Genomic DNA, 26,095 nt, shown 5'->3' on the forward strand with positions numbered 1-26,095 from the left:
CTTGATGCTGGGGTGTGAACAGCTCACTCAGTTCTCAAATGCTGATGCCTGCCTTCCTAGGGAGATCCTGGCCTGTTTCAAGGGCAGAACAAGCATGAATATGTTGGGTACCTAAAATATTGCTTATTCAATAATCAATTTATGTGGAAGCAGGCTAACTGTAGAAAAAAATCAGTTAATATGCTTATTTGTTGTGAATTAGTAGTAAAAAATCAATGTGCTAAGCCAGATAGAGTATTCCAAGTGTATGCCTGCCTGTTGTGTTTGGAATTCTGTCTGATTCTGTACAGGGCAGCATATACCTTTTGGTATGGAGAGTTCCAAATTATTTTTTGATATATATGGAGGCCTGGATATTTTTCTGAGTTATGAGGGTGACTCACAGCAGCAGAGAGTAAGAACCAAGAGATATAAAGTATCACCCCGAGGGCACACCCATGACATTCTTGGTTTTTAGCAAGTATGTGTTTGGCTCTCCAGCACCTGACACCATCTCTTATTAGGGTCTATATTATAAAGATGAATGTTTACTTACCTGAACGCCTAAACATCGACCCGTCTTCATCGAACTGCGAAAACATAGATCGTCCAGAAGCGCGAAAGCAGAAACGTCAAATTGTCATGGTTGACCCTTCTGCAGTATAGCTCTGTAAGGTAAGTGTGCAATAGTTACGGACCTTAGGATTAGGGTTAGGGTGCAGGTTAAGGTAAGTGCATAGATGGTAATGTATGTTAGATTTAGTGTAGGGTTTTGTTAAGTGTATGTGTGTGGATTATTTAGTTTGTTTGGGTTTAGCTTTTTAAGGTAAGTGTGCGATAGTTACGGATATTAGGGTTAGGGTGTGGGTTAAGTTAAGTGCATACATGGAGGTATATGTAAGATCTAGTGTAGGGTTAGAAGTAGGGTTTAGTTTAGGGTTAGAAGTAGGGTTTTGATTAGTGTATGTATGTGGTTTATTTAGTTTGCTTGTGTAGGTAATATGTAGCGGGCGGTGGGGTGGGACAAGTATGACAGTTCGATTTTCTGAATTTTGTGGTTTAGGGTGTTCTGTGTATATGCACTTCGCGGAATAGGTGTTGACGTTTAGGTATTCGGGTAAGTAAACTTTTGTCTTTATAATATAGACCCCTCTTATTATGATGTTCATTAATAATTAAAGAAGATGAAGATAGTCCCTTCTATCCTTTGTGCTTTTCAGGACCATCTACTCTGCATGAACATGTCAGGAATGGCCCTACAAACTTTTCAGACTTTTGACAACAATGTACGCATGGTGCGCTGTGTTAAGAGCAAATGGCAAATTAGTTCAGGTGTCCTGGGCTATGTAGAGTGCTTGCCACACCCACATAATGCTTGTATTGTACCCCTGGAGAGCAGAGCTTAAGCCACTACATTTCCACAATTTCATATACTTCATTGTCAGCCCAGGTCCTTTCAGAGCTCTCTTACCAGCAGTGAATGTATCTGGGCTAAAAGTATTGCACGTGCACGCGCACACACAGACACACACACACACACACACACACACACACACACACACACACACACACACACTCTGATTTCCAAGAAGGGCCAATAAAATAATACATTTTCAGTGCCCTTTTACTGTAGTATTGTACCAATAGTTGGACCAATCTTGCACAAACAGGATACTGTACTCTTAAAAATGAGCTGACTATACCATTAACACAGGTTAGTTGTAACTGAACTGTTTCTCTTCAAAATAGGTAGATTATGATTGTTGTAATTCCCAGTTCTGGGTGTAATTGCCCTTTTATAAATTAATAACTGGTCAGCTACAAGTGTTTGAATTTGAATAATGGAACATTTGCTTAAATAATAGGCAATGCACCTTTGAAAATTAGTTATACAGGCAAATATACTCTTGCAGAAGAACATATAAAATCAAAGTTTTGAACAGGCAGATTGCATTATATAAATGATACCAACTACTTGGCCCTGCTACTTCCACTAGCTGAAGATAAAGGTAATCTACATATCTCTGACATTATATGAGCATTTAGCAGTTGCAAAAGTGTTACATGCAAAATTTGTAGATATGTGCTCACCAGCTCTAGGCAGCAGCAGCTTGTCTCTGTTCTAGTTTGCAGTCCATGAAAAGGTTTCCTCACTGCTTACAGTGCATAAAGCAAACAGTACACACCAGACAAAATGCAAAGACTAACAGAACCATAATGCTGCACTGAACATTTAGTCATATCACTTAAAGAAACTCCAGAGGGGTGTCCTGAGATGAGGCCGTACTGGAAAATATTCAGTTAGCACTGTCCTTTCAGACAAATGTTCCCCTGTATTGCTTTTGGAAAAGGAATCCTGGTTGGGTTAAAATGCAGAATCCAAACAGCATCTTATGAATTAAAGTTTGTAGTATCATCTGAATTAAAGTTGCTTAGATTTCTAGGAAGTTCCAAACCAGTTAAGGTAATGTAGCTCCCACTGTATTTCATTGTAGAAGTACTAGACTGTAGTTTTTCATTAGACCACAAGGTGGAACTGTTTCAGGGATATAAAAGACAATTTCGAAAGTGAAAGAGGAGTCTGAGATACTAGCCGAAGGAAGGAAGACTGAAACTGTGAACTGAAGGGAAAAGGGCCTTGCAGCATGACTGGATTTTCTTCTGTGGTGCTTTGGGACAGGGAAGTGAAGTAGCAGTTTGTGTCTGTTTGTTGCTGAAACCCTAGATGATGGTATTTTATGGAATCAGGAGAGAAGGCTGAAACCAGTAGTTCTTCGCTTGCATATGATTCAGCAAGAAAAGGAGTTCCTTTGGGCCTAGTACAGAGAAGCCATAGCTGATTACCAGAGTTCTGGCAGGTGATTTTTCTGCTTTTCTCATTAGAGGAACCACGGTGCCAGTTCACTAGGATAATCTTGATGGAGTGTTGAGAGGCTCTGGCCATCTTTTTACATTTTTATAATATTATGGTTTCTCCTCCCCCTTCTAAATGCTTTGTGGATTACAAATAACTGGGATCCATATGAGCTCTAACTTGGGCCCCATCGTGCCGGCAGCAAATCTGTAAGTAGTCACTGGCCAGTGAACAGGGTACAATAGAGTGTTTCGTAGTTGGTCTGATTAGAATTTATCACGGGTGTTGAGGGTCTTAGTACTGCTCAATGACATTGCATTTTCTCATATCTGTATTGCTGCATTATAAATCTTCAGTGTTCAATGACATTGCATTTTATTTGTGTTAATACTGCTGCCTTCAAGAATTTTGCTGCTCAAAGACATTGCATTTTCTTATGCCTGTATTGTTGTATTATAACTCTTTTATTGCTTAATGACATTGCATTTTGTTTGTGTTATACTGCTGCCTTCAGGAATTTTGCTGCTCAATGACATTGCATTTTCTCATACCTGTATTGTTGTATTATAACTTTTATTGCTTAATGACATTGCATTTTTTCCCGTGTTTGTATTGATGCATTATAAAGCTTTACTGCTCATTGATATTGCCTTCTTTGTGCATGTTTGAATGTCAAGAACTTTTTCTTTTGAATTCTGGAAAAGTGGTGAATGTATGATCTGGAGTAGGGACTTCATTTGTCAGCAACCTGTGGGTCTTGGATCTGATATCGGATCCGAGCCGGCGACTATTTATACAGCTATGGATCCGAGCTCCTAGATCCGCCCCTCACCCATAATCCCCTGCCAACCCCAAATGACCTCAGATCTAGTTTGCCGCTCTTGAGTGTGTCAGCTGGATTTCGAGCTCCTGGCAATTTTTTGAGATAAGTGACTTTTTGGTCTAATCAGACTACTTTTTCAGTAGTTTAATCAGTGTGTGTGTGTTAGGTTTCCCTTTAGTCAGTTAATTTCAAAATTTTTAGTGTTTACCCTCCCCTCGCTGGTCATTAGAGTGTGCTTGCGTTTGGGGCCTAGTGTGTTTGTGTAGCTTTTATTTAGTTTTGGGCATGGCAGAGGCCCCAAAACCTATGTTTTCTAAGTGCACCGAGTGTGGCCATAAGCTCTCTCCGGCAGATGGCCACACTCGGTGTGTTCGGTGCCTTGGGGTTGAACACCTGTCATCGGGATGTATCATTTGTGCAGCGTTCAACCCCAGGGCACTGAAGAAGCGGAGGTCAAAACTGGTCCTGGCGGGACTTTTGCCCCTGGATTCGGCTTCGGCCTCTGCTACTCCTGTGGCACCTCCTCAGCCTGTGGTGGTGGCCACTCCTGCCTCCCTTCCCCTGGCTGGAATTTAAACTCCCACTAAGGTGCCGGAGGACAGGGAGGCCAGGAGGGAGAAACGGAGGGAGAAGCACCACAAGCGGCGGGCCGAGGCCTCCACTTCGGCCCCCCCCCCAGCTAAGCAGGCTTCTCCCTCCACGGTTTCCAGGTCTCCTCCTCCTCGGCTCCGATCACCTTGCTTCTCCCTGGGACCCGAGGAGGAGGAGACCCGATCTCCGTCTAGGTCATCGAGGCGGCATTCCAGGCCTGCCTCTGTGGCCTTGTCGAGATCCACCTACAGCCTGTCTGATGCAGACTTGGACCGGATGATGAGAAGGTTCATCCAGGCCCAGCTGCAGATGGGAGTGCTCCTGCCTCCCCCCCTGAAGGGGGGGGGAGCTCGACACCCTTTTTTGCTCCGATAGCGCCTTCTCCGACCCACTTCCCGGGTTCAGAGCGCTTGGAGCTGGGCAGTGTTGGAGCCGGGGTGGGTCAGCGCCAACATTACTGGGTACTTCGGATCTGACCCTGCCCTCGAGTCTGTCGGTTCCATCATTGGATCCGACCTCTCGGAGCCGTGGCCCAAACTTTGGATCCGAGGGATTCAGTGTGCCTTCGGCTCCATCCAGGTCGGAGCACACTGGTCCATCGGATCCGACGGTCTCGGCACCGGTTCTGATCCCTTCATCGGATCCGAGTGGGAGTCGGCTCTCGGAGCCCAGGGAGAGTGGCTCCCCCTCGGCCTTCGATGTAGTGGAGAGGGCTCTGTCGAGAGCATCCAGACCTCCGGCCCTTGTCTCGGCTCCACCCTGCACTCCCTCTCTGCTCGGTCAGGCTTCCATCACCCGGCCACAGGGACAGCCTGCTTCGATGTCCCAGGTTGTTCCTTTGGAACAGGACATTGCTGGTGAGACCTCCTCGGACAGCCCCCCCGAGGAAGTGCCTCACAAGCATAAGTGTAAGAGGAGGCACGTGGACTCCCCCGAGTCCTTAACAGAGGACACGGACTTGGATGAAGGGGAAGGTTCCCCAAGGTCACCCCCTGAGGATGTCTCCTTTGGAGACATCATGGAAATGCTCAGGATCAGGGGGGGAGGGTCTGCCTCCAAGGCTTCCTCCGACGAGTCCGTGTTTCTGGAGGCATTCGAAGCAGGCCCATCTACCTCTTGGGTGTCCCCTCCGGCCGACCCCCTGGTGGACCTTGTTACCACCAGGGCGTGGAAGGAGCCGGACACTGTGGAGCCAGTCCCTAAACACACGGATAGGATTTTGAGCCCCCCCCCGCAGACCAGTCCCACTGGACCAAGTGTCCCCCCGTAGATGCCATGTTGATGGCAGCAGCCACTAAGAGGGAACTAGCTCAGGAGAGTCCCTCGGCCCATCCACCGAGCAAGGAGTCCCGCTTGATGGATCGCCTTGGGAAGCGGGTATTTAGTTCAGCGACCTTCTCAGTAAGGTCCCTGAACTACATGGCACATGTCATCAGGATGCAGCGAGATTTATTAAAGAATATGCTGTTTCCCCCCGGAGTCCATGTTGACGGAGGACAAGCAGTTGTACTCCACTCGTATGGTCACTCTAAGATCTATTTCCAATACCTCTATGCAGCTGTTGTCCCACGCCACTGAGGGAGCCGCTAGAGCTAGCGGAGTGGGCCTAGTTATGAGACGCCAGGCCTGGCTCTGACATTGTGACTTTGCGAAGCCCTTTAAGGCGTCCTTTGCGAATGCCCCCTTTGATGGTTCTGCCTTGTTTGGCAAGAACGTTTGCGAGACACTTGTCCAGAGTGAGAAGGACAGGAAGACGTTGTCTGCCGTCGGAGTCCGCTTCTCTGCTCCCCAGAGGTCCTTCTCCAAGAACCAAAAGGGACAGAAGAAGATGTGGTTCCGGAAATCGCAACATTCTCAACCTGCTCCGGACAGCCAGTCCTTCCATGGCAGAGAAGGACAGGGAGGACGCCGCCCTAGAGGCAGAAGGGCCCCGAGAAACTTTGGGTCCAGAGAATCTTTCTCTGATCGGCTCACGCAACAGCCCTGAAGGGTTGCCCGACTGCTCCACTCTGGAGGCAGTCAGGGGGGCGCTTCTCGAGGCATCTGGTGGCATGGGAGTCCATCACGTCAGACCGCTGGGTGCTTCGGATTATATCCAGAGGTTACAAAATCCCAATGCAACATGTCCCCAGACTCAGGAACCTCCCCGATGTTCCACCCGGTCAGAGGGAGGCTGCAGCTGCAGAAATCCAGCAGCTGCTAGAAAAAAGAGCCATCCAACCCGTCCCCCCAGACCAGCTTGGATTAGGGTTTTACGCCAGGTTCTTTCTGGTGCCAAAAAGACGGGGGACTTGAGACCAATTCTAGACCTTTCCCTCTTGAACTTGTCAGTAACCAAGGAGAAATTCCGAATGGTCACTCTTCAATCCATTCTCCCCCTCTTGTGGGAGAATGACTGGATGTGCTCAATAGACCTTAAGGATGTGTACTACCACATTTTAATGGACAGAAGATCCAGGAGGTTTCTCTGCTTCTGGCTGGGAGCCAGCCACTATCAGTTCAGGGTCCTTCCCTTTGGCCTCACCACAGCCCCCAGGGTGTTCACCAAAGTTTTAGCAGTGATAGCAGCCCACCTGAGACTCCGGGGAATGCAGGTCTTCCCATACCTGGACGACTGGCTCCTGACCGCCCCAACAAGGCATCTACTCTGCTCAGCCATAGACTTTTTTCTCCGCCTAGCCCCCCCAGTTAGGCATCACGATCAATACGGACAAATCCTCCCTTGCTCCGACACAAGTGATAGAGTTCATAGGGGCCAAATTGGATACGAGAAGTCTGCGAGCCTACCTCACTTCAGAATGACTACAGAATCTGAGACTTCATGTGCGGGCCATCCTCCAATCAGAAGCTCCACCGGCAGAATTGGTTCTGAGGGCACTGGGCTCCATGGCAGCGGCAATAACGCTTCTTCCATGCGCTTGTCTAAATATGAGGGTACTACAGTGGACCCTCCAAGTACAATGGTCCTTTCAGCTTCTTCCTCTCAATCACCCTATCTCTATCAGCAAGGCTTGCAGGAGGGCCCTGTTATAGGTTCATAGGTTCGTACTAGGCTATCTGCCCTAGGGCATTTATAAGCCTAGCCAGAGTGTATGTGGCTTACACCACCCCTTAGGATGAGAATACTACGCCCTTTTAGGGTTTAGTTTACTATGCCTCTGTCTAGTAGTGACACAGAGATGACCCCCGGGGTAAACCTACGATCTCCATTCCACTCGTCGAAATTTCTCTTGAATAGAGTCAGTGAGGGGCTCTGCCTAACATGGACTAGGATTCTGTTCCAGAGTGTAGGGAGCCTCTGGGTTATGAATCTGTCCCTCCAGCATGTTCTATTTATTTCTGTGTTGAGGTTTAGGTCACTTGATCTCGTGGCTCTGATGGATTTGGATTTTCTGAGGTGGAGCATGTCCATTAATTCAGGATTGCAGGTCTTATGGTGGCTCCAGTCCCCAGACCTCCATACAGGCCGACCCTTCTGCGCTCCACCTCCTCTCATCATGGTGACGACGGACGCTTCTCGCCTCGGGTGGGGGGCATTGCTCAGGCAGAACAGTCCAAGGCATGTGGAACAACACAGAGACCTCTCTGCATATCAATGTTCTGGAGATGAGGGCGGTGCTGTTAGCATTGCAAGCACTTCAGAACCTTCTTCCCATAGGAACTATTGCGATACAGATGGACAACATGTCAGTTGTCTGGTACATCGACAAACGGGGGTGACCAGGTCTTACCCTCTCTGCTGAGAGGCCATGAGGATGTGGGAGTGGGCGATCTCCACCAACCGCTTTCTGATCGCAACGCACATTCCGGGACGGGCCAACATTCTGGCGGACAAACTCAGCTGCACTATTCTTTCCCCTTATGAGTGGTCTCTCAACTCCCGAGTAGCAAAGCGGATATTTGCAAAATGGGGGCAACCCTGCTGCGATCTCTTTGCCTCTCCCTCAAATGCAAAACGCGACAGCTTCTTCGCTCTGACTCCCCCACCAGGGGAAGCCCCGAGAGACACTCTAGTGCATGCTTGGCCGCCCAGTCTACTTTATGCCTATCCTCCTCTACCCCTGATGCTAAAGCTCTTACAGAAAGCCTCTCAGTTGGGGAGCAGAATAATCCTCATTGCCCCATTCTGGCCTCGGCAAACTTGGTTTCCTTACCTGTGGTCTCACTTGGTGAATCCTCCCTGGATTCTGGATCCCAGCCCGGATCTAATATCCCATCCATCAGGCTTACCGACCCCGAATCTGGACATCCTGAAGCTGACAACTTGGCTGCTCCAGTTCCACTCTTAATCAGGACTCCCGGCATCTCTTCACCAGTCAAAGCCATCTTGGTGGCAGCACATAAACCTTCCACCAGGAAAGTTTACCGCAGTAAAAGGAGGCGCTTTTCCGTCTGGGTGGAACATCATAATTTGGACCCCTTCACTGCTCCGTTAACGTCCGTGTTGGACTTTCTCACCGGACTTTTTCAGCAAGGGGCTAGCTGTTTGACAGTCAAGGTACAATTGGCAGCCATCTCCCATTACCATGTAGGACATGAGACAGGTCCTTTGATGTCAGCTAAACTATGTAAAATCTTCCTCAAGGGTACTTTTCTGCTCAGGCCCCCTATCAAAGAAGCCGTACCCCCTTGGGATCTATCACTAGTTCTTCAAGCCTTGACTGCTTCTCCCTTTGAACCAGCTGCCTCGGCCGATCTTAAATACCTGTCTTGGAAAACAGCATTCCTGGTAGCCATCACTTCAGCGAAAAGAGTTTCAGAACTTCAAGCTCTTTCTGTAAAACCCCCTTACTTGGTTTTTCATCAGGATAGAGTGTACCTCAGGACCAATCCCTCCTTCCTACCCAAGGTGGCCTCAGAAACCAATATCAATCAGTCCATTAACCTACCAGTTTTCTTCCCTAATTATCAAAATAAAGGAAGAGTACAAGCTGCATTCTTTAGATGTGCACAGGCAGCTGCATTTCTATATTTATAGGACTGCTGGTCACAGACAATCTGATCAGCTGTTCATTTCCTTTGCCAAATTCAGTTTGGGTAAAGCCGTTTCAAAGGTCACCTTATCACGCTGGATTTCCTAATGTATTCTTCTAGCTTATGAAGCTTCTTGGAGGCCCACACCTCAAGGAGTCCGTGCACATTCCACTCGCTCCATATCTACTTCTGCTGCCTTTAGATCTAGAGTTCCCTTGGATGATATTTGCTCGGCAGCCACTTGGGCCTCATCTCATACCTTTATCAACCACTACAAACTGGACGTCATTTCCAGAGGGAGAGCATCCTTTGGCTCCGCAGTGCTCCGGAACATCCTTCCATGATGGCTGCCCAAGATTCAGATAGTTGGGGACTCTGTCCCACAGGTTGCTGACAAATGAAGTCCCTACTCCAGATTAAGAAGTTATGTACTCACCATAACGTTCCATCTGAGTAGGTGGCTTCATTTGTCTGCAACCATCCCCCCCTCCTTCCCCCTGGCCTTCATAAGAGTTAGTTTTGTTGTATTATCTTGCCTTTTCCTGTTGGGATACCTTTCCAGGTATATGTAGGATGGCAAACTTGATCTGAGGTCATTTGGGGTTGGCAGGGGATTATGGGTGAGGGGAGGAGCTAGGAGCTCGGATCCATAGCTGTATAAATAGTTGCCGGCTCAGATCCGATATCGGATCCAAAACGCACAGGTTGCAGACAAATGAAGCCACCTACTCAGATGGAACATTATGGTGAGTACATAACTTCTTATTTCATTGCATGCATATCTCACCTTGCATTATTGCTAACTGGTGCACTGTTGAAATAATTTGTTTGGGGTTGTCCTATTGCCTTTTTAACTGGATTGTCACCTAGAATAAAATCTGTCAGTCTTGCCACCTTGGTGTGTTGGGCCTATAGGGGTGTCACCAGAGTCAGGTAGGAAGGAACCCATATCTACTTCAGCTACACCTATGGGTGCGCTACAGTAATATAACTTTTGAAATTGTCAGACCCCACTCTAATGGACCTCCTGCATATCCACAAAATAAACAGCACCAGAATTACCATTCTGAAGACTTAACCCTTGCCTGTAATATAAATAGGACCTGCTGGAGAGATAGGTATGTATCCCAGAGACTACCCTGTCTATGGAACCGGTTCCCCATACATGTGAAGCAGAGTTCCTCCCTAACCCAATTCAAGTGCAACTTGAACAGTTGGATTGGAAACCAGAAATTCATCCCTGGTTTGGCACCTATGTCTCTAATGGACACAGGTAACCTGTAAGTGGGTCATCTCCCAGGCCCATGCTTACCCTTTTCAATGATATCAGAACTTGCTAGAGATTTGGGATGCATGGCTAGGCTTAAAACACCCTTGTGGTCATTAGCCTAGTAAACATCTATGAACCTATGAAAGGAAGTAGCAATTTAAGGAGCTCTGTATGTTTGTGTGAGTTGTAAAAGTTTCCCATTTAAAAACTGTTTTAAGAAAATAAATAAATACCAAAAAAAAAAATCACAAGTTTTGAATCTTTTTTCACATTTCACATCATCTCTGAATATTTACTGAAAGATCAGCTGTAAGGTATGTATAAGTTTTCATACTCATTTGCAAAGGAGTTAATATCTTACACCTTTTGTCTCCCGATGATATATAAATATTTAGCATAATGTTAAAGATACACAGTTCATTAATGAACCATTGCATAAAAGCCCTCCCAGCTGCTTGGCTATGCTGCTTGTGGGTTGTTATAAGTTGCCTGCATCATAGTAAGGGTCACACAGCCATGTTCATGGTGCAAAAAAATTCCTCAAAGCCAATTTTACATAATTCATAATATTCCTTTTTTAACCATCAAAGTCCCTTTTAACTACCTTTGAGTTTAATGATCTGCATTAATCTGCTTTAACTCAGATCCTTTCAGATGGGATGGAGGTTTTGAGTGGTGTCTTAAACTTCCAGTTTGCTTGCATCAATACGATGTGATAATGCTGGATTTTAGTTAATTATTTATCGGTTAACCAGCATCTGCAATGGCTATGTATACTCTTTGGTGTTTCTGTCAGTATTTTTAAGTAACTGTCATTATCCTCTACTTCAGATGTGCTGACAATGGTGCATCTTCCTCCTTATCTGTTTACTACTTTTTCAACTTAGGACTTTGTGCTGCTTGAACAAACTGACTCATTGTTCAAGCTAGATTGCTTATGGCATCTTTTTATTTTACTTTTTGTCATGACTTCTCATGATGCATTAAGCCAACATCAAGCATGCATGCCATTCATGTCCACTGCTTCAAGTTTCTCTCTCTCTCTCTCTCTCTATATATATATATATATATATAGATATATATGGGTCCCTATTAAATTATCAAATGTTTCAAAGTTCGAATGTCATATGGTCGACACCATATGATCGAAGTTTGAAAAGTTCAAAAGTGAAAGGCAATGGCTCCGTACGCACAGAATGGGAAAATTTCCCTTTTCTACACTGAAGTACGGTCTCGGAGATGATATATTTAAGTAGGGGGGTGCGGGGGTGCAGGGGGGCTTGCCCCCCTGCTTAGCGCATTAAGGTAAGTGTTTTTTTTTTTTTTACATTTTTATTATATATTTGAAGATTCAAGTTTCGCTCGTATGTTGTCGAACATATGAGGTTCTAAATTTTGAAGCATTTGAATATATAATATAGGTCCATATCTATATATATGTGTGTGTGTGTGTGTGTGTGTGTGTGTGTGTGTGTGTGTGTGTGTGTGTGTGTGTGTGTGTGTGTATGATATAATACAGCTACACAGTAACAAAGAGATAACTTTTGATTGTTTTTAATTGTTGGCTTTATAGGCCAGGTGAACCATGATATAGTATAGTATAGCATAGATAGTGTGTGTGTATGTGTGTGTTTGTGTGTGTGATTTTTTGTGTGTGTTTTTTTTGGAATGAAGATATTTGATTTTTGGAATACAATTCTGTGCGAGATTTTGTATAATCTGAGTGACTATTTTAACATTACCTGAAGTCATAAAATGAAGAGCTTTAGTAACATATATAAATCTGGATACTGTTCAACAAATATGATCTACAGTGGATGTAACACAGCATTTACTTCAGAGAAAAACATCTTATTTTAATAATAGAGGTTACATAATAAGAGACAAATTAATGATATTAATTTTGGTGCATTTTTAGGATTTGGGAAATAAGGATCTTAACAGGGAAAAAATCTATTTGATTTGCCAAATTATCCGTATTGGAAAAATGGATCTTAAAGAAGGAAACCAGAAGAAATGCACCCAAGGTCTGAGACGACCATTTGGAGTGGCAGGTAGGTAAACATTTTAATCCTGCAAGTTACTTCCTTCTTGTACTATCTTTTTCAGTAATTTTTAGAAATATTTATGTTTGTTGGCTCTCTCTTACAAGCAACAATCTGTATTGCTCCAGTGTCCCCTCTGCACCTGTGCTGTAAGTCATAGAGGACTTAGAGATATCCTGGTATAATGACATCCTGATGGCTGACATGGCTGTTCCCTTTGGCCTGCCCTTAATCTTCAACACCCCTTACTGAAGCTTGGTTTGCAAGGTGATTAGTGCAATTCACACATGAAGATTTTATCATGTACATGCTCCCAATGTGGTTTAACCACTTCATCTGATATTATCCCAGTCATTTTTCATCACGATAGGGTCTAGGATCTGACCCCAGATCCGAGCCAGCAACATAACACAGATGGATTCAAGGCTCTAGCTCCTCTCTCTCCCATAATGCCCTGCTTCTCTGTATTCTCCAGATCTCGTTTCTGTACATTCAGTGCAGGCGTGTTCCTTTGGTTCTAGCAGATGAGTGCTTTCTAAGTTTTTTTCCTAATGTTGGTTAGTTTAGTGTTTTTAGCTTAGTAGTAGTTTGTCTAGTGTAGGTGTTTGTAGTAGTTTAAGCTGCTTACCTCCCTTTCTAGCTTAGTTTTAGTGTTAGTTTTGAGTGTGGGTGTGTGTTTTTGGCACCATTTTTTCTCTTACCCATTAGGGCATGTTTTTACTTTTGGTTACTTTGTGTGTGTGAGTTTGGTGTATCAGATAAAATTACTGGCTTTAAGAAATGCTCCTCTTGTGGTCATAAGGTGCCAAATTCCGACTCGCACGAGGAGTGTTTGTATTGTATGGGCACTCTGCACCTGCAGGTTGAATGTGACATTTGTGCCGCATTCAACCCAAGGGCCTTTGCAGACTGCCACAACAAACTTTTGCTTTAGGGTACATCTCATGGGGGGCTTTTTTTCTTCCCAGGGAAGGCTTCTTATTTTGATCTGAAGAGGAAGTCCCCTTCCGTCATGGGGGGCTTTTTTTCTCCCCAGGGAAGGCTTCTTATTTTGATACGAAGAGGAAGTCCCCTTTCGTTTAGCCTGTTACTGCCAAAAAAATATGACTGTCAGATCCCAGGACCATGGATCCGATTCTAGCCCGATCTGCCTCGGATCCGAGGCCTTCGGAGCTGAGAGCCGCAGCGCCGTCCCTCGGATCCAGGGCCTTTTCTAATCAGAGACCTTCAGATCAGACAAAGGCTAGACCAGCCTCAAATCCGACCTGTTTGTTTGATCTGGCTGCTGCGTCGACCATTTTTGGATCTGGCTGCTGCGTCGACCAGGCCTTTGGATCAGGCAGGATCTTCAGATCCGATCATTGTTTTTGAGGAGGTAGTCCCTGCTTCTAACTCAAAACAAGTTTCACAATCAGCTCCAAGACATCGGAGCCACATGCCGGAGTGTCATAGTAGGTCGGGAAGATCTCCCACTTCATCCACCCACTCTTCTGCATCCTTCAGGTCTTTGAGGAGCCTTTTACATTCTGATATGGACAGAATAATGAGGAGCTTCCTCAAGGCCCAAATAGAGTTGGGGCTCTTGGCTTCTCCAGCCTACCTGGCTAGGGGGCCTTGCCCCTCCCAACCTCTCACTCTCCTCTTCCAACCCCGGTGGCTTTGGAACCTAAGGACCGGGATGCCTGCATCCAGGTTCCAGCAAGGATGAGCATCACCTCCTTCTCAACTCTGACCCCCATTCCAGAGTGATCAACACCGGCTCTGCAGGAGGGGGGATCTGGTAATATCTTTTCAGACCAGTCCCTTCCTCTCAGTGATTCAGCCTTCGACAGTTCTGGTCCGGTATTATCTGGCGGTCGAGGTGCTGTTTCTGGGCTCCTTCTTCTCTCCAGGGGACCTCTCCAGCGGATGTGGGGGACAGACCTGCTTCCAGCCCCTTGGCTTTCAGGGTGGTAGAGAGGACCATCTCCAGGTCTAGAGTTTCCTCAGCCATTGCTCCCGGTTCCTCCCTGCTTCTTTCTCTACAATGGCTGCTGAGCTCTCTCATTCTGTCCATGGTCAACTGCCCTGTTTGAGCCTTCAGGGGGGTTTCCTCCCCTCTGAGAGTCCCTGTCTCTTCCGAGACCTCCCTGGAGTCAAGAAGGTACATCATAAGAGAAGGTGCAAGAGGAAGCACTTGGATTCTCCCATGGAGTCCATCACTGAGGACATGGACTTTGAGGAAGGAGACGGGTGCCCCCAGAAATCCGTCCAATGATGTCTCCTTTGTGGACATCTTTGAAATTTTAAAGCAAAAGGGTGGATGGTCTCCCAACCCCCATCTTCACAGGAGTCAGTGTTTCTGAAGGTGTCTTCCAAGCGATTCACTCTGACTTCCCTGATGAACTGTTCCAATAGGTTAATTTTGAATGCTGCAGAAGCTACCTCTCAGACAGCAGGTACCAGGATCATTGTGAGGTGTCATGCCTGGTTATGTTTATGTAGGTTTGCAGAGCCCTTCAAGCCATCCTTTACTAATGCCCCCTTGGATGGGTCTATCTTGTTTGGACCTTCGGTGAGCAGGAAGGGAAGACTTTGTCTGCAGCTGGAATCAAGATTTCTGCCTCCCCCCCCGAGGTCTTTCTCTAAGACTCAACTGGGAACCAGGAAGATGTGGTTCCACAAGATGCAGTCCACCTTTCAAGATGCTCTTGACAATTCCACTTTGAGAGGCAGGGGAAGAGGGTTCAATGGTCGACGCTACCCCGGAGGTGGGGTGTCCACAAAATCAGGGCTCCAGGGAGCATTTCTCTGAGCAGCCCCCACAGCACTCCTGAAGCGTTGCCTGACTGCTGTGCCCTAGAGGCAATCAGGGGTTGTCTTTCTCTACACCCACTATCCTGGGCAGATATAACCTCTGATCAGTGGGTGTTCAACATTGTATCCAGAAGCTATTTCATCCCCTTTTTGGAGCCCCCTCCCATAAGAAGTCCCCCCCCGCCCAACATTCCACCCAGTCAGAGGGAGTTGGCATTCAAAGAAGTTTAGCAGCTTCTTCTAAAAAGAGCCATCCAAGAGGTTCCTGCAGGGCAAAGAGGATCCAGTACTTATTCTTGCTTCTTTTTAGTGCCAAAAAAGACGGGGGACCTGCATCCAGTTTTGGACCTCAGCAAACTCAATTTGTCAGTAAAGAAGTAAAAGTTCTGGATGATTACTGCTCAGTCTGTTCTGCTGCTCATATGCAAAGGTGACTGGATGTGCTTGGTAAATCTCCAGGATGCCTATTACCATATCAGGATAGACAGGTGGTCCAGAAGACATCTGCACTTCTGGCTAGGGGCCAATCATTACCAGTTCAGAGCCCTACGCTTCGGTCTCACCCCAGCCCCTCGGGTGTTTACCAAATGAATGGCAGTGGTAGCAGCTCACCTGCCCTTGCAAGGTTTTCAGGTCTTTCCATACTTAGACAATTGGCTCCTCATAGCCCCCTCAAGGCATTGACTGCTACAAGCGATAGGTTATATTCTTCCCCTGTTCCATCGACTGGGGATCACTGTCAATCATTCAAAATACAATCTGGTGCCCTCTCAACAGTTGGAATTCATAGGGGTACTGTTTCATTCGACTTCAGAGATTGCAGCCTTACCATGTGCAAGGTTCATTTGATCACTCAACTATTGAATTTATCCCGTCCTCCTGTACACTCCAGTACACTTGATTCTTGGGTCCCTCGGGTCCATGGACTCTGCCATTCATCTTGCTCCTCTGACAAGGTACCAGATGTGGGCATTGCAGTAGACATTGGTGGTTCAATGGTCAGCACTTCTTCATCCAAAGTGCTTCAACAAAATATTAGTTTAAGGGTGTGCACACTTATGCAACCAGTTTATTGTACAATTTATATTTTTTATATGTTTTCCCCTAACAGATTTGTTTGTTTTTCAATTGAATTGTACAGGTTATATGTCACATTAAAGGTGGGAAAAGTTTTGAAGTGATTTGTTGTAGTCTCTTTTTTTATATCACAAAAACCTGGAATTTTAACAGGGGCATGTACACTTTTTATATCCACTGTATTTATCTATGTGGCTGTATTCTCTCTCTGAATCTGAATTGGAGATTTTCCACTAATTGCCTAATTCTTAGTGGCCAGTTAACATGGCTGGAGAAAATTTTTCTGAATCCTCCCATAGTGTGTTTATTATTTAGTACAGATAGTATATATAACTGATATGTACATATATTATGTATTTATTTGCACTATTAACACATTAATCTGTATATTTAGGTATGTGCTAGACAGTGTACACAAATCTTTTGTGTATATTTATTGTATTTTATATATATATGTATATATATATATATATATATATATATATATATATATATATATATATATACAGCATACACTTTTATCCTTCATTAGAAAGGATTTATAGTTGTCTGTCTGTCTTTCTGTTTGTTTATCTAGCTTACTATCGTTATTGTGATAGTACACTCTGTTGGACCAAGTGTGCATTCTGTTGTTCACATCAGTATGTAGTAATCTATGTGTTCTAGTATTTTATTAGTTAGATGTTAACTCCCTTAGCATGCATATCTGTTTTTTTTAGCCTTTGGATCATGTTTAATTAAATAATTGTCATTTATTTAAATATGTATGTAGATAGTGTCCTCTATAGGACTTCTGTTTTGATTACTGTTTTAGCCATGAAAGCTGCAAGCCACATTGCTAGCAATGTTATTTACTGTGGGTAAGAAATACATTTTATAAAGTTGTTGACTTTATTGTGTGTTCAGCAGAATTTGTCTACCATTGTTTGAAGATCTCCTGTGACAGTTTTTTTGTCTTTTTTTTTGTGGTAAACATAAGTTATGACCCTTTTGCCAAGTCTCATGATGCTAAATTTATTGACATTGAAAGTGAGGCCATTACTACTGCACCATATATGTACTTTTCGTAGACCATCTTGGAGAAAATGTAGGATCTTTTATAGAAGTAATTAAGTTACCCAGATAGCAGTCATCATATTTAGTTATCTATCGCCCATATTCTACCATTATATCTGAGAAGAATAGTTCAGAAAAGTTGTTTCTACAGTACAGTGCCCTTTCACAACAGACATCTAACCCTCACCTTGTCCTGTCCTGTTGCTTTATCTTTTGTATTACCTATGAATTGGCATATAATGCTTTTAATTGGTCAACTATTCCCTGGGTCCATATCATTTAATTGAAACTCACTTTGTTGAAACCCTCCTCAACGAACACCTTTTAATCGAAGTCTCAAATCAACGAATGGACTTTCAGTTGAAGTTTTTCCCAGGACAACCAAATGGTTGGCCATTATATGGAATTTTCCCTTTTCCCCACTGTAATACAATCTCGGTGTTGGTATATTTAGTTGGAGGGAGTGTGGGGGTGCAGCCCCACTCACTTGGATAGGTTTTAAGCATTTTGATTTTTTCCGGGTGACTAGGTTGGCCTACCGTTGGTTTGCCATGGGAAACAGCTCAATTAAAAATACATTTGTGGATCTGAGACTTTGATTAAATGGTGTTTGACGAAGAGGGGTTAGACAGTGTAAGTTTCTATTAAATGATATAGGTCCATATTCCCTCATGTGAAATATTCATGAATGTCTTAACAAGGTTAGGATTAGCACCTGCATTATTAGTCCATCACAAAGTGCTGCTGTTACCTTTTCAAAATATTCTTCAAGATTCAAATGTCAGTTTCTCCTCTTACCAAACCCGTACTGTTCCATGTCTAACAGATGTAGTCCCCCTACCTGTTTTTGGAAACGTTTTGGAAAAGGCCAGTTATACTCCATCTATATCTTTCCGTAGGACCCTCGTCAGTTTGATGGAAGTAAAATCATTTAGATCTGATGTGACAATCCCTAATTGTGAACTGGTACCACTGAATCTTGTTAGTATTGGTCAAGGATGTGTCTGCATACTATCATGTTGTTTAACGTAAGCTAAAGGAGTTTACATAGGTTTACCTTAACTCAGTGTGAAAAGCCACCAGATATTTTGTCTGTTTTCTTGGAACTTCCATATTTTTTTAATCAAAACATCTTTACTGTTGTTAGTGAAACAAGCTTATTTAAAATAATTTACATTTTAAAATAAGATGTTGTACCGAGTCTTGTGTAACATACATTTCCATAAATTCTTTATTGTATTTGCAGTGCTGTTATGTTTTACAGTAACTATGTAACTGTACATTTCCCAGGGAGTACTTTTAAACAATTTTCATTACTATTGATAGAAATCATATAACACTCATATACATTGTGAAGGCTGACAGCCTAGCTTGATTGGATTTTGTAGATAATCTTGTCATTTGTAAATATTAATGCAAGTCACATTCTTGTTCTCTTAAATGTAAGAAATTTATGGTAAAAGTTGAACTTCAAAAATGTAACCACATTGCAATCTGCTGGAGGAAAGCTGATAAGTCAAGCATTGCATAATTGTTTGATCTCAAAACTTGGAGCCGAGATGTCTGTATGAAGGAATTCTTCCTATTGGTTTGAGACCAGAGTTAATGGCTAGAATTTACATGTGTAATGTCTTTTATTGCTCTGGCTTCCTGACCAGCTGCAAGATCAAAAGGGCTGTTCCAGTCTGAGTTTCTGTTAGCCTGGGAAACAGAGAATAATGATGTAATCTGAAATGAGTCAATGATACTGTGTTATCAATTTAAGGACAGAGAGAGAGAGAGAGAATCAGAGCATTTTGCATTTGTTTTCAGAACTGACATCACCAGCACTGCCTTGCTCTATAAGTTTATTTTAGACCTGTGTTTGCTCTTAGATATAGATAGGAAATGGGAAGTCTAGTCTAGCTGTTTTCTGAATTGATTTCAGAACTTTACTACTGTATTATTTTAAGCATTTATTTGTGATCTCTGAACACTTGGACTAGCACTTTGTAGTAACAAGTATTGTCTTATAGTCTTATTATTATTTATTAAATATTTTTAAACCTTTCAACTGTGGCTGTTTTATGTAGAGATAATTTAAGCTCTAGAGTACATTGCATTTATATAGTGATACTGTCCAAGCCACTCCAAATAAGCCTTGCTGTTCATCACACTTACCATTTGTATAGTAATATTGCACAGTAATAATTGGGCACCCTTTAATAAGAGCCTTATTAGTAGCTGATATTAGTGGTTGGTGGCAAGTGGTACTACCGTATAGTCTGGGCATAAGTGGCATAGCTGAAGAACCTGTGCCAGCCTTCCCCAGGATTGTCTGTGTGTTTGTATCTAACTCATATCTCAAAGTGTGTGTGTGTGTGTGTGTGTGTGTGTGTGTGTGTGTGTGTGTGTGTGTGTGTGTGTGTGTGTGTCAGCTACTTGGGCAGGGACAAGAAGCACTGGTTGGACAGAGAGGGTGCTGGAGGTTTTAGCTTGACCACTAGGCTGAGATCTGGACCCTATAGCTGTGCCAGTGGGGAGTCTTATTGGGGATCTGGAGAGAAAGGGAGGAACCAGCCCCAGACTGACTGTGATCTCTGTTTGCTCTTAAGGGAAATTGTACTTTACTGTGTGTGTATTTGTTATCCTTCCCAATGTGGACGCCCCTCACTGGTATTAGTGGTGAGGATTGAGGCTCCTTGGTTGCTGGGCCAGTGCACGGGCATCACATATTAGTTTTGAGATCAAACAATTATACAGTGCTTCACTTATCTGCTTTCCTCCAGCAGAGTGCAATGTGGTTACATTTTTGAAGGTCAACATTTACCATAATTTTCTTACATTTAAGAGAACAAGCATGTGGCTTGCATTAATATTTACAAATGACAGAATTATCTACAAAATCGTATCTAGCTAGGCTGCCAGCCTTCACATACGTGATGCATTTATTTGACTTTAATACATTTCATCCAGGATGAAGCTTGAATATATAATTTTAAGCAACTGAATATCATTAAGCTAAGAAAGTTCAAAACATCTTTTAATTATTAATATATGCCTGAAATACTTACTAGAAATACACACCACCTTCTATATCATTTTTTTTAAGATATCATTTTTAGTATTGTTACTAGTATTTCCTTAAAGCATTGTTTAATTGGCCTTTTTATAAGCTTTCTGAGTAATTAACATCCTTTATAAAACATCTTGCCTAAATGTCTTTAATAAAATATTTACTTAAGCCTTAACGTAACTTAATCAACGTCCTTCTATTTCCATGTTGCAGTATTCATCACATATGTGATTACGCCTCTTGCTACCCGAATGTCCAGCCAGTATACAAAAGTTTTCAGTCACTGTATGTTGCATGGGACATCTGACTTGTCTAGTGGAACATGGGCCTTAAAAGTGATGTCTGCACGTACCGACCCTCAGAATGTCTCAGCTGGCAGTCGAACGTCAGGTTTCCTGCCATCCTGGCTGTCGGATGTCGAGAAATCAGATAAGTGCCCCATTGGTGAACCTTTCAGTCACTTTATTTAATTTAGTGCCTCTTCATGTTATCCAGAAAGGGCAAGTGTAAATGTGGCCATCAGTTATCCCACAAGGATGCCCACGATCACTGTCTCTTTTGTTTAGGTCAGTTGCACTACTAGAAGGCCTGCTCCATTTGTCAGACATTTGTGCCCAAAACTTTAGAAGCCGTCTGCATGCACTCAGTCTGTATCTAGAAAATCAGTAACTAAAGCAAATAGTCTTAGCTATGGAGGGTTCCGCCGACATACCTGCCGAACTGCTGAAAAAGAAAGCCAAAACTGTCAGACATACCACTACCGCTGCGCTTCTTGTGTCCGACCCTCAGCCTGTGGCCGGTGTCAGCATGGTGGAAGATCGAGGCTCTGCTGCCACGGATGTAGCAGGTACCTCCATGGAAGCCACACAAACCTGTGTAGAGGGCATGTCCGTAGAGGCTTTTCCGATGTCAGTTTCTGATGATAGCGGGGGGGGGGGGCATCAGCGATTCCGGTAGGTCCATTGGATCCCTCCTGTTCTTACAGTCACCTGATTCCAGGCCTTTATCCCTTCAGGTGTCTGCCAGGCCTGTCAAGAGGAAGGAAAAAGGAAGCACATCTCAGCTTCTCCTGAAAGCATGCCTGACTGGCAGGCCTTCAGCTAAAGTTTGTTTAATGCTTTCATGGCCTTACCACCTACCACGAGAGGGACTTCTGCTATGCCTCCTCCTGTTCTGAACCCAAAGCCTCAAATATCAGACCCATCCACGAGGGAAGAGGAGGATTTTTCTGATTCTTCATATGAAGAATCACTCTCCTATACTTCTCAGCTTTCTTCTCCCTTGGGGTATGGCTCCCCAGAGGAAGAATCCATTGAACCTGACTCCCCAGCTGAAGATTTAACCTTTGGGGAAACCGTTACCAAGATAAAAGAACATTTTAAGTGGGAATCCTCTGAAATGACTGAGTTTCAAAAAAGGTATTATGACCTCAATCAGATGGATTCCCCAACCTCTACTGCTGTCCCTCCAATTCTGCCTGCCTTCCTGGATGCCTTCTCTTCAGCATCCTTGAACCCTGATTAACCACCCCCTGCTCCACGCACACTAGATAGATTTTATAAAGTTCCTGAAACTGCTAAAGTACCTTGTAAAGTGTCCTGCAGCAGACCCTGCCACAATTTCCATCTCTACGGATAAGGCATCTAAATTATTACCCACCACTGCCATTCTCTCTGTTGACAAAGACAGCAAAACCATGGAGTGTCTGGGTAAGAAAATGTACACCTCTGCTACACTGGCCTTCAGGACTACTAACTATCAGACACACATGGCTAAATGATAGATATAAAGGGTGCCTACCTTCACATCCCCATAAAGCCTAGTTTCAGGAAATACCTGGTGTTTTCCATGGACCCTTCTCACTTTCAATTCTCTGCCTTGCCCTTTGGGCTTTCCACTGCACCCAGGGTATTTACCAAATGTCTGGCTCCAGTTATTGCCTTTTGCAGGACAAAAGAAATCCAGATATTCCCTTATCTGGATGACCTGCCTGTACAGGCAGACTGCAAGGAGACCCTCCAGCAACACTTAATTCTTGCCATTTCTCTCCTACAGTCCCTGGGATTTCAGATCAACTTCCCAAAATCCCAACTGGAACCTTCTCAAGACATTGTCTTCTTGGGGTTCAGGATTTGCACATACCTCATGAAAGCGTACCTTCCCTACCAAAAGGTGGAAAGCTTGACAGAACATCTACTTCTGGTCCTTCAGACAACAGAATCGACAGTGAGTCAGTACCTTGGGCTCCTGGGCTACATGACAGCCACTATCCCCATGTTACCATTAGCAAGACTCCATATGAGAAAGCTGCATTGGTACCTAAGGTCAGTCTGGACCCAGCACTCACACCCCTTAGGTACAGGGTTCCCCTCCTGCCCTGTCTCAAACTAGAAATCCAGTGGTGGTTGAAGCAAGTGAACCTCAATCCAGGTCTTCCCATCCAACCCCACCCTCCCACCCGGTTACTGTTGTGTTCTTTAACACCATTGTCTTTCTAGTTGCCTTCCCCTTATGTTAATTTGACCATATATCTCTTTTCCTCTCTGCTTTTACTGGCTGGTATGAGTAAGCATAAAATTATAATTTTGTGAAATCACTCCCCTTCAACTATTTAAATTTATTGGCCATCCTACTGTATTCCATAGTACCAGAATACAAAAGTGACCATCCCTTTCAATCTGTCTTGCTGTTTTAAAAATAGTGACTCTCCACTAAAACTTAACTTTTAGACAGGTAAAACTTAAGATGTGATAGTGTTCAATCGCATCTGAAGTTAAGATATAACTTATTTTGTTATATTTTATTGGATAATTTTGTTCTTTGATACTAGAAAGGATTACTTGATACAATTGGAGTGTGTGTGTGTTTGAGTAGGTTAAATCTAGGTACCGTTAATTTTATTAAATCGGTTAGATTTTTTGGCCTACCAACCTCTTCTTTTTGAACCGACTCGACTCGACATTTGGATTTGTTTGACATTTCGGATGAAGTTAAGATATAACTTATTTTGTTATATTTTGTGGGGATAATTTGTTCTCTTTGATACTAGAAGGATTACTTGATATACTGAGTGTTTTGTGTTTTGATAGGTTAAATCTGGAATTTGCCGTTTTTTTATTAATGGGTTAGAGTTTTTTTCAGGGGACCCTACCAACCCTTCTTAAGACGAACCCGGTTCGACATTTCATCCCGGATTATGGTTGACTATTATACTGGACTTGTCTTGGCCCTCTCCACTTACAAGAGGACTGTTGTATCTGTCCTCTTTTTTAGTGGGAGGTCATGACAGATAGGGCGGAGGAAATGATGGACAGAGGTTTTAAAACCTTCTTTTCAGGAGGCTCTCTGATGCTTCTGACCAGGCATCGAATCCTCCGAGCTCTTCAGCAAAAGTTAGAGACCACGGTTCACAGACTTGGGGGCCGGTGTTCAAACTGATGTCAGTTCCCTGAGCCACCAGTCTTGGAACGGTGATTGGTGCAGAAGTTATTGAGCATTGGCCCCTGTCCAAACTTATTTTTTCCACCCCAGTTGGTGTCCGAAACTTGAGGCTCTCCAGTGTCCCCTCTTCCTCGGAGGCCTTTGGATGCTCCCCGCGAAGAAGCCCCTAGGAAATGATTGTGTAAGAGGAGACACTTGGAAGAATCCAGAATCCCCTTGATCCTGATACTGACTTAGATGAGTCAGAAGGGTCCCCGAAGTCAGAAGAAGATTTCTTCTTTTTTTAGGACATGTGGAGATCCTGGTGGCAGTCGCTACGGCAGTCCCTTCCCCTTCTGAGGATGAGTCAGTTTTGCTGAAAGGGATTTGGTCTAAGCCCACCTTCTTCCTCCTGGAGTCCCTCCGTATGACTGAATTAATGGAACTAATTGTGGGGCGTCGAAACAGATCTAGTCAAAGAGTTGGGAGATACCCTCCAGGGTACTACAGATGGCTGTCTCAGAGAAGAAAGTGACAAGCGCAACTCTCACCTGCCATCCATTGTGAACGCTAGATCCATGAGGCTGATCATGGCGAGAGAGGAAGGTTCGAGAGTAGACTTCAGCGATTGCTCAGCTCTTAGCAATCCTGGATGCGCTTGCTTATGTTCATTGTGGAAGCCAAGTTCTCTTCCTTTAACGCCCAGCACACAGGAGATGCCCCTTCACAGGGCAGAGGAGGGGGGAGGAGGAAAGAGGCCGCAGCCCTGGCTGACGAAGTCCGCAACATCAAGGGTGACAGGGATACACTCCCTTTCCAGCACTCCTAAAAGTCATCAACCAGTCCCAGCCGGGCCAGCAAGGATTAGACTTACTCTCAAGGTTCTTTTAGTTCCAAAACAGGGGACTGAGGGCCCATCTGGGACCTAAGCCTACTCAATACGCCCGTCAGGAAGAAAGTTCGAATGGTCGCGCTTCTGTCGATCCTTCCATTCTTACAGGGCGACTGGGCTGACTGGGTGGCTCAAGCAGATCTAGAAGATGCATACCAAAATGGCCAGGGCATGGCATTCATCATTTAAACTTCCGGCAGGCCTCAGGGGGGCATCTTTCAGGGACAGACAGTCCAAGGCGGGTGGACCAATTTTGGGAGTACACTGCACATCAAATTAATCAGTCCATTGAATTACCCACCTTCTTCAAAAATGTCTATGTGTCTTTTTATATATATTATATATAGACTCTCAGTTAGTGCATATGTGATGGGAACGTTATGGTAAGGACATAACTTCTATTTACATACTTTCAAATCTAACTCCTCTAGTGCACACTGCAGTGTTTAGGATAAACCATTTTTTTTCATCTTACCTTTGAGCATCTATCACAAGCCCACATTCTGCCTCTCAGTAGTCATCTTGGGTTTATTACTTCTGTTTAGTGCAGTTACATTATTTCCTGGAGACTGCTGATTCCCAGAAAGGTTAATAACTGCTTTATAGATGACAGCTTAGAATCTGTGCTTATATTCTGATCCTGGTGATTGTAGGAGCAGAGTGCATTAATTCCTGACTCTTTCTGGTTGGTGAGTGAGTGAGTGTCTGTGCTTAACATACCTGATTGGTCTGGTTGCTATTCGAGGCATCTACCAGAAAAAGGCTAGAAGCCTGCAGACCCTTGCATCATCTGGGATAGGACTGTGGATCACCAAACAGGCTGTGGCCTGCTTCTGTTCTTGGGATGGTGCTAAAACTAGCTAGTTTTAGCTAGAACTAGCCAGTTTTTTTAGTTTCAGCACTCAAAACTGTTTCATTGTGCTCAGCACTTGCTCAGAACTCATTGTAAGCACTAAATAAATTACAGATCACTACAGCACTCTACTTTCCTCACTTGTCAAGAGAAAAACAGTTCGTACTACTTAAATTAATAAGCACCTATCCAGGTATGTCCATGGGTCAGCTTCTGGTGTTTTCTCCTGTCCACCTGATGAATCTGGGCATCTTGGGGCAATGTAGCAATTGCCTTATATGCACTGACAATCCTTTCCTCCTACCACCCAACACTACAACCTGTGAGAGATACACTTATATAGCCAAACTATAAGCCAAGCTCTCTCCAGCCAAGACTGGACTTGACAGTCAAGAGGAGAAGGTTAACAC

General features: G+C 44.1%; 1 protein-coding gene across 1 annotated transcript in view; it reads left to right on the plus strand.

Moving 5' to 3' along the window:
• Nucleotides 1-26,095, plus strand: part of DOCK2 (dedicator of cytokinesis 2) — a 4,134,711-nt gene that overhangs the window by 586,546 nt on the left and 3,522,070 nt on the right. The window contains exon 10 of the mRNA XM_044069535.1: nucleotides 12,410-12,545. Coding sequence (XP_043925470.1) covers nucleotides 12,410-12,545 — 136 coding nt within the window. The remainder of the gene's footprint in view (nucleotides 1-12,409; nucleotides 12,546-26,095) is intronic.

Source organism: Protopterus annectens, chromosome 4.part0, assembly GCF_019279795.1.
Source record: "Protopterus annectens isolate FY-2018-M chromosome 4.part0, PAN1.0, whole genome shotgun sequence".
Lineage (NCBI taxonomy): Eukaryota > Metazoa > Chordata > Ceratodontiformes > Protopteridae > Protopterus > Protopterus annectens.